General features: G+C 46.7%; 1 protein-coding gene across 1 annotated transcript in view; it reads right to left on the bottom strand.

Moving 5' to 3' along the window:
- Nucleotides 1-10,000, bottom strand: part of csmd3b (CUB and Sushi multiple domains 3b) — an 810,903-nt gene that overhangs the window by 119,279 nt on the left and 681,624 nt on the right. The window contains exon 57 of the mRNA XM_063186185.1: nucleotides 5,131-5,304. Within this exon, the coding sequence (XP_063042255.1) occupies nucleotides 5,131-5,304 (174 nt within the window). The remainder of the gene's footprint in view (nucleotides 1-5,130; nucleotides 5,305-10,000) is intronic.

The raw sequence follows: 10,000 nt of genomic DNA, 5'->3' as shown, positions 1-10,000 counted from the left end.
TATGCACCGTTCACTGAAATCTGGTTCAGAGGCTGAGGCTGCTACTGCTGCTGCTAGTGCAGCTATGCTATTACTGCTACTGCTGCTGCTGCTACTGCTACTACTTCTGCTGCTGCTACTAGAACTATGCTACTGCTGCTACTGCTACTGCTGCTACTAGTGTAGCTATGTTATTGCTGCTGCTGCTACAGCTGCGCTATTTAAACTATGCCGCTACTGCTACTACAACTATGCTACTTGTGGGAAAATGAACCTGCTGCACCGGGCACACAAGCAAACAGACACACATGCACAGCCAGGAATATAGACACACACACATGCACACATAGCCAGACATATACACAGGGAGAGAAGAGAGGAGATGAGAGGAGAGGAGGGGATTGGAGAGGAGAGGAGAGGAGAGGAGAGGAGAGACAAGGAGAGAAGGGAGAAAAAGAGAGGAGAGGAGAGGAGCGAGGAGGAGAGGAGAGGCGAGGAGAGGCATGCAGAGGAGAGATAAGGAGAGGAGAGAAAAGGAGGGCTGAGGAGAGGAGAGGAGAGGAGATGGGAGAAAGGGGGAGGAGAGGAGGTCAGATAAGAGGAGAGGAGAGGAAAGGGGAAGGGGGAAGGGGAGGAAAGGAAAGGAGAGGAGAAAAGAGGAGAGGAGAGCAGATGAGGAGAGGAGAGGAGAGAGGGGAGAGGAGAGGGGAGAAAAAAGAGAGGAGAGGAGAGGGGGAAAGGGGAAGGGGAGAAAAGGAAAGGAGAGGAGAAAAGAGGACAGGAGAAAAGAGGAGAGGAAAGGCGAGTCTGTCAGCTGTCAGTGACATATGGTGGGCAAAGCTGAAAGAGAATCAAATGAAACAGCATCCAAACGCATCCTCTAGTCTGCCCATCCATTACCATCACCACACAGAACAGGCCACAGCTCCACATGCCCAGAACCCAGAAGAGGAAAAGGGGAGAGAGAGAGAGAGAGAGAGAGAGAGAGAGAGAGAGAGAGAGAGAGAGAGAGAGAGAGAGAGAGAGAGAGAGAGAGAGAGAGAGAGAGAGAGAGAGAGAGAGAGAGAGAGAGGAGAAGAAAGAATGAGAGAAGAGAGAACTCGGAAGGTAAATTAGCAATAGAATGGTATTTGTGAGAGAGAGAGAGAGAGAGAGGGAGAGAGAGAGAGAGAGAGAGAGAGAGAGAGAGAGAGAGAGAGAGAGAGAGAGAGAGAGAGAGAGAGAGAGAGAGAGAAAGAGAAAGAGAAAGAGAGAGAGGAGTAGAAAGAATGAGAGAACTTGGAAGGTTGATTAGCAAGAGAATGGCATGCATTCTGGAGTAGAAAAAATAACCGAGCTACATAAATTGCCGTTCCATTCACCATTCACCCTCCTCCCCCTGACACCTGAAGTTCATTTCGAGCCCGCACACACACACACACACACACACAGACACGCAGACGCGCAGGCAAACGCGCACACACACACACACACACACGAGCACACGCGCGCACACACTCACACACACACACTCGTGTCTCAACAGGGTCACCGCAATCTTTAATTGAATGTTTGGAGATAAAGATTTCCATCCGGCCTGCCACATTATAATGTATTTATTTCCCTAATTTACATATTAAGTGGACCGATGCCAAGACAGAGGGCAGGAGAGATATGGAGAGGGTGTGTGTGTGTGTGTGTGTGTGTGTGTGTGTGTGTGTGTGTGTGTGTGTGTGTGTGTGTGTGTGTGTGTGTGTGTGAAAGAGCAAGAGATGGAGAGAGACACACAGAGAGAGAGAGAGAGAGAAAGAGTGTGTGTGAGAGAGAGAGAGAGAGGGAGAGAGAGAGAGAGAGAGACATAGAGAGAGAGAGAGAGAGAGAGAGACAGAGAGAGAGAGAGAGAGAGAGAGAGAGAGAGAGAGAGAGAGAGAGAGAGAGAGAGAGAGAGAGAGAGAGAGAGAGAGAGAGGGGGGGGGGGGGAGAGAGAGAGAGAGAGAGAGAGAGAGAGAGAGAGAGAGAGAGAGAGAGAGAGATAGAGAGAGAAGATAGGAAGGAAGGAAAAAGAGACAGGGAAGGAGAGAAGGAGAGAAAGGGCAAACAAGAAAGAGAAAACAATAAATAGAAAAAAGGGAGAGCGGGAGAGACAGAGACGTAGTGCGATAAAGAGAGAGAGAGAGAGAAAGAGAGAGAAATGGATAGTGTGAGAGGGTAGGAAGAGAAGAGCGTGTGGGAAAATGAGAGCCAAGCAAGGGCTGTGGAGGTACACACACATACCACGGAAGAAAAGACAACGGTGAAGGAGAAAGGAGAGGAAGGAGAGGAAGAGAGGATGAAGGAGGAGAGAGGAATAGAGAGGAGGGTGAAAAGACGAGAAAATGGTGAAGAGGCGGAAAGAGAAGAGAAGAGGACGGAGAGACCCACACATGTGAGAAAAGGAATGTGAAACATTGTGTGACTCAGAGAGATGAGTGCTGTGATGACTTAGTGACCCCCCCCCCCCTCTCTCTCCTCTCCACTCCATCCTTTCATGCATTCTTCATTCCTTACTTACATTAGCCTGGTCCTGACCATCCCATAACACTACCATTTCATTAACATCGCTCCACAGAAAACAGGCACCAGACATAGTGAGGCTGCCGTGGCCTAGTGATTAGAGAGTTGGTCATTCAATCTAGGGGTTGCTGGGTCGAATCCCCTCTGACCTCTCCCTACATCTCCATCCATGGCTGAAGTGCCCTTGAGCAAGGCACCTAACCCCACATTGCTCCATGGACTGTAACCAATACCCTGAAAAATGATAGTTGATATCTGATAGTTTGAATAAATGAAAGCGTCAGCTAAGTGCAATGTAATGTAATGTAGTGCGGAGCCACTCTTGGCGGAAGTACGTAGGATGGTGCGCGAGGCAATTCTTATATAGCTTATTGTATATTTCCTACTTCTCTCTGCCCACTCATCTGCCTACACCCACTTCACCCATCCATCCAATTTCTATTCATCCATCTGAACTGCATCCATCCATCCATCCATCCATCTTTCTCTCTCTGTCCCTTCATTTAACCTTCCTCCTGTTCATCCTTTCCACAGAAAGTACGCCAACTTGAGACTGTCTCTCTCTCTCTCTCTCTCTCTCTCTCTCTCTCTCTCTCTCTCTCTCTGCTCTTCCATCTTCCCCCACCACTCTTTCCATTCATCCATCAGTCCATCCATCCATCATTTCTCCTATCTATTCCCTTCATTCCTTCCTTCTCTTGTCCTCCATATCATCCCTCTCTCTGGTAGAGCAACCTACAAACAGCAGGTTGGTAATGCCAACAGAAGGCCACTACACTATATGGTGGAGGGCAGAAGTAAAAGAAGGAGTGAATGAAATAAAGATCAAAGGAATGCTGCTGTCCTCCACACTACAATTCACTCATTCATTCTCTCGTTCGCTCATTTGTCTGTCCATCTGTCACCTCCATTGGTAATGGAATGGATTATTGACAACACGGTGTGCATATAACAGGAAAAATAATGCACATCTAGGAGGTGATGTGACCATGATGCAAATCCCCTCTCTCGCAGGGGAGGTGGGGTGGGTGTGTGTGTGTGGGGGGGAGTTCATGGGGGCTGCACAACAACTTGTAGCCTCGGGGCTGCAGGTGTCATGTTAATCCGGCCCTGCATATCAGCGTGTTCTTATCTGCGGCTCAGCCCCCTGTACTGAAGCCATGTTCCAGATAACACTAACGTGCACCAGGCACCAGGGGTGGACTGGGGGAGAAATAGGGCCCTGGCCCTTTTGTCTTAAAGGGCCCCCCCTCATAATTAGCGGCATAGAACTGATTCACTGGTCGGACCCGCACCTTCGTGGGCACTTATTTTCAGAAGTGTAAAAGAATGATATAGTTGAAGGAGAGGATTGTGCACATTCCAGGTAAAGGTGCAGGGCAAAAGCCAACTGTAGGATACATGCCATGAAAAAATAAAATGCAAAAAAAAGGATTCTAAATGTGCTGACTTCTCACTCTGAAAACTAAAGAAAACTATATAGCCTATGATTATTATTATTTTTTACATTTCTGAGAATAGGGGCCCACAAGGGTACGGGGCCCACCGGGAAATGCCCGATGCGCCAGATGGCCAGTCCAGGCCTGCCAGACACACATAACAGGCAGCCAGCCACTCTGACACCCACCACATCTGGCCGCACAGACACATACATAAATGACTGGATGGAAGAAGGGATACAGAGAATGTAAAGATGAGGAGATAAGCTTAGAGTGAGTGACACACTGGGAGAGAGAGAGAGAGAGAGAGAGAGAGAGAGAGAGAGAGAGAGAGAGAGAAAGAGAGAGAGAGAGAGAGAGAGAGAGAGAGAGAGAGAGAGAGAGAGAGAGAGAGAGAGAGAGAGAGAGAGAGATCTCACCTCATTTGGCTAGATAGGCAAATACTTAGATGGATTGATGGAGGGATACAGAGAGAGAGAGAGAGAGAGAGAGAGAGAGAGAGAGAGAGAGAGAGAGAGAGAGAGAGAGAGAGAGAGAGACAGACGGATGGATGGATGGCAGGATAGAGAGAGAGATAGAAAGCACAATAGCTAGACAGGCCTGAAGGTGGTGCAGGTGAACCCTGTTTTTAATGCCCTTTTCTTTTCTTTTTTCTCTCCCTTCCTTTTGGCTCTTTCTTCCGCTGTCACTCATTCTGCCTGTTACCTGTACAAAGGGCCATGGGGCCACTGCCGTGTCTAGATACTAGTTGGATGCATTGTTCTCTCTCTCTCTCTCTCCCTCTCCCTCTCCCTCTCTCTCTCTCTCTCTCTCTCTCTCTCCCTCTCCCTCTCCCTCTCTCTCTCTCTCTCTCTCTCTCTCTCTAATGAGATATAGGGCTTTGGGTGTCTGCTCTGTGATGGATAGACAGGTCGCTCCCCTGAAATGTGCTCTTTGCATCTTTCTCTCTATCTCTGTCTGCCACACACACACACACACACACACACACACACACAAACACACATACACAGAGGCACGCGCGCACACACACACACAAATACACACACACACACACACACACACACACACACACACACACACACACACACACACACACACACACACACACACACACACACACACACACACACACACACACACACACACACACACACACACACACACCATCATGCACGCCTACCTGAGCAGAAGGGCATAGGTGTGCTCCAGTGTCCGTTGAGCTGGCAGGTCCGGGAGGACTCGCCCTTGAGCTTGCGTCCGCCGGTGCAGGAGTAGCGCACCGTGGAGCCGAAGGTGAACTTGTCCCCGACCAGCAGCCCGTTAGGCGGAGAGCCCGGGTGGCCACAGTCCACCACTGCACCACCAGGGGAAGAACCAGAGAACACAGGGAAACAAGGAAACAACACAATAGATGAGTTCTAGAACCAGGGAACACAGGGAAACAAGGAAAAACACAATAGATGAGTTCTAGAACCAGAGAACACAGGGAAACAAGGAAACAACACAATAGATGAGTTCTAGAACCAGGGAACACAGGGAAACAAGGAAACAACATAATAGATTAGTTTTAGAACCAGGAAACCCAGGCAACAAGGCAAAACACAATAGATGAGCGGAAGAGCTGGTTATAATGTATGGAATAGCGGCCGACGAGGTGTCCCGATATCAAGGGAAATAATGGACGAGGCGGAGCGTTCTAAACTTCGCTTCGCCAAGTCCATTTTCCCTTGATATCGGGACACCTCAAAGGCCGCTATTGCGCTTATCACCCGGTTACCAGCATTTAAGTATTAATTTATTAATATGTTGATCTAAGGCTTCGTGAGAAAGTAGATTCACCACTGCGCTTGGTACATTGCTATGGGCACCACTTCCTAATCTAGTGAGACGCGCCTCTATCGGAGGCATAAGGATGCACGCAGAATGTTGGGGTGACTTGACAACCAAATGCGATAGAATTGACGACTGGGTTATTGACTTGACAACGACATGCGATAGAATTAGTAACGGGGTCTTGACTAGACAACCAGATGCGATAGAACTAACGACGCGGTCTTGACTAGACAACCAGATGCGATAGAACTAGTAGCGGCACTTCGCCAGAAAGTTAGAAAAGAAGCAACTTGGATGCCCGCACACCCGCATGACATCATAGGTGTCCTGCTATCGGGGAATAAAGGAACCTGCTCAGCCAATCAGAAGACGTTAAGTCTGCTCACTGGGTGATAAAACAGAGATAGATAAATTCTATGTGCTCCTCAGTATTATTCTATTAATTTTAAATGTTATACAGTAACCGTGCATCATAACTCCGAGTGCAAAGCTCTGTGTGCTCCTCGTAGCAGTAATATGGTACATTTGAAAAGGTTTTTAATATTTAAATGAGTGACGTGGATAGAGTAATTTTATGAGTTCTAAAACCAGGAAAACCAGTAAACAAGGCAAAACACAATACACAAGTTCTAAAAAAAAGACACAAAGTCCAGCACTGGGCAAGAGAATTCGAGAATGGAGATAAAGCATTGGATGTTAAAAGGTGCACAGTGTAATTTTTTTGGTAGTTTACTTCCAGATATCATGTTGCCCATTCAGAAATGTAACCTTTTTCATGACTACTTACTAGGCAAGACAGTAAATAAGGCAAAAACATAATGCATTAATTCCAGGACTGTACCAGTGAACCACCGAGGACAGGAAGCTGGACATTAAAGATAATATATGCAACAATAATGCACACACTTGGATAGAGAGTACCCTGGTGCTACAGTAGGCAGTAGGGGTGTGACGAGATCTCGTCCGACGGCGAGATCGGCGAGATTGTTCGTAGCATTCAAAAGCTGTCTCGCGAGATTTTCAATTTTTTCAATTTTTTAATTTTTAATCACTCATAATGAGTTTTGAATCATGATAGTAGGTCATTTGCTCCAAGAGACAACATCCAATTCATATGAGATGGTCAATTTTAGGACTCAATAAAGTAGTACATCACAATCTCGTGCTCCAGTAAAGTGTGCAGGAAGAGGTGTGAGAGAACGTTTGTTACGCCTAGTACCGACTGGGGAAATTGGCAGGCGGGATCCGCGACGCGCAATATCGCGCTGGGGGTTTGGTCACGGATACTCCCAGTAGATTCTCCCCGGGGCTAACAACGCTGCTCACCCGACTTTCGAGCCTCGCGGCGCGGCATGTGTCTCGCAGCTGACACCGGGTAGACCGAGCGAGATAACAAACGGCGAAAGGTCGTTTGCACACATTACTCACCCAATATCACAACACAGTGTGTACATGGCTTAAATTTGATTGTGTTTTGGTCCTAGATAACATTTAAGCCCTGTTATATCATTATAGAAGTACAGAAGTAGTCTAATATAAGCTTGTAGCTGCCTGGTTCTGGTAAAATGCTAACGTTAGCTTACCCGGTTAGCTCAAAACATCGAGTGATCAAATGGCAATGTGGGGTAACCTATTTGTGTTACATAAGTTCGTGGTGCATTTTTACATCAATCCGTGGTAGTCGTGACATTTATAAGCATTTAGGGTTTTTATATTAAGCAAAAACGTGATGTTGGAAATCACAGAAATCGCCGCCATGTTTTTCAAAATTTTTTGTAACTCCCGCCCTTGCTACCCATACGCCCATCTGATTGGTTATTGGACCATCAAATTTGCATGATATAGAGAGCTCGTCTATATCACACCGCGTCCCGCTGCGATATCGCTTCACCTCCGCGCTGTCAAGCGCGATATCGCCCCCATTCAAAGTCAATGAGAGCGGAGCGGAATTACTCTGTGTGGGTACGGGCCGTTATTGTTTACACTGCACACACATGCAGGGAGGGACAGGGAGACGGAGGTGACGGAAAGCAAAGTACCCAGCAGTGCACTGATTTCACCAATAAATCATTCAATGTGGAATTATGGAATAATTGGCGATGGGGATTTGTAATCATGGACAACAAACTGTAAAATGTGGAATTCTTTTCTAGTCCGTTGTTTGGAGTTGGCAAAGCCAATCATTTTTCCAGGTAAGAAAGCTGTCAGTTCTTCATTGGGAAAGTCTCGGCAGCTAACGCTAATCAGCTAGCTAAACTAGCGTTCTAATTAGCATAATAACAGCGAACTAATAGGGACCTATTAGCGAACTATTAAGGCATTCGTCTTGCAGAATGACACCCATCTGGATCCACCAATGACATAAGAATAAGTAGACAGACCTAAATGTTGAGTTCACCCTTGTTGTGTGGCAGGGTCCTTGTTGACTTAGCCAGAGACACTGCATGAATGCTGCCAGAGTGAGAAACAGAATCTACAGCATCTCCATCAATGAAACCTCAAAGTGTATGGCTGGAAAGTTTGTAGTTTTTCATACTGGATGTTAACTTTGTGTTTGCACTGTTTGTTCCAACTTCCAATAATCGTTCGGTTCAGCCCTAATCCTTTCCCCACGTTCTCTCATGTCAAGTATGGGGATGATAAAAATGAGATTAAATTAGATGAATTTATTACAACCTCTGTAATGAATTAGATTATTTTTTAAAATCTATTTACAGCCCCAACTTTTTTTTACTATTGTATTTTAACTTTGATAAGGAGGAAGTTCATGCTTACCTCATGCACGAGTTAGAGTAAAACATTTAAAAATGCATGTACAACTCGGTTAAATAAGTCTGTTGTCCAGTCATATGATTTGTCATTTAGTTTTCTTAAAATCTCATCTCGTCTCGATCTCCTGAGCTCAATCTCGTGTCTCTTGAGAGCAGAGCGTCTTGTCACACCCCTAGTAGGCAGTCACATTCCTCTTAGAGTCTAAGGCTGTGTCTCAATGACACACTGACAGTCAGTGCACAGTGCACACAGTGCACTGAGGTCTTTAGTACATAGTGTTGTGGAAAAATCCGAGCACTATGCACTGTGCCCTCGCTGGAAGTGACGGCTGAGCATGGCATTAGCTCGCCAAAATAATAGTTGGCTACTGTTTACAATGCACAGCGTCTGGTGCTTGTATTTCCAGGTCCTTCACCCCAAAGGACAACAATCACACATCCAATACTTTGGTTGACATGAAAAGGTTGGTGTCCCATCAACATTACTTACAGAATTAGGAGACTGTTGACCAAACTCTTCTACTGAGCTGAATGCCACATTTCCTCTGTGTCATTGTCAACATGGCCGCCGTTTAGTGTGTGCAGTGTCCATCATTCAAGCACTGCATTTTCCCGCCATTGTTAGGGGATCATTCTGGCACTTTCAGTGCACTGGCTCATCTGAAATTTTCAGCGTGAGCGCCCTAGGCACTGAAAAACAGTGCCCGAAGTGCACAAGTGCGGCATTTGAGACACAGCCTAAGTCTTAGACCATCAACAGCATTGTCTTTGCTGTGCATACTTTATGCAGCATTAGCATTGAGTACCACGTCTCCCCAACCACCCAACCTCCTTTTGCCGCACCCTTCCTCCAGCCTGCCATCTCTCCGCCAGTGCTACATCATACACACTCTGGCTCCTCTTAAGCCTCCCGTGAAGGTCTTTGTGTTGGACCGCAGCCCACGTCTCGAGTGAGTCGGGAATGGACTGACACGCACCGCACACCCGGTGCATCGCATCCCACCCAACACAGCGCTTCACTGATAACACCTCGAGCCATAAATGTGCTACGGATTAGCACTCCCTCTATTGTACCTGCAGATGAAATAAAAAGGGCAACGCGGTGGTAGACTACTAGCCTGATTATCATCGGCTTTCAAATCTCTTCGAGAATTGCCCTGACAATTAACATTTCCCACATGGCATGGTTGACAAGCCTCACTTTTGCTCATGGTTGTTTGCTTCCTGACAAAGTGGGAGGGGTTCCCGATTTTGCGGGAGCTCAGAAAGTACTTGCAATGCTCTTGACCTGACTAGTAGACTACCTACTGTAATTAGTAGCTGGGGCCACTTCATTCATTTACAACGATGGGGTGAAAAAGGAAAAGGAAAAAAAAAGAAAAAGAAATGACAAAAGAAAAACAACAGTGTCCACTTGACAGCTACTAGGACGACAGCCAGGTAACT

The sequence above is a fragment of the Engraulis encrasicolus genome, chromosome 20, assembly GCF_034702125.1.
Source record: "Engraulis encrasicolus isolate BLACKSEA-1 chromosome 20, IST_EnEncr_1.0, whole genome shotgun sequence".
NCBI lineage: Eukaryota > Metazoa > Chordata > Actinopteri > Clupeiformes > Engraulidae > Engraulis > Engraulis encrasicolus.
Note: the sequence above shows the minus strand (reverse complement) of the source record. Positions and strands in the feature narration are given on the sequence as shown.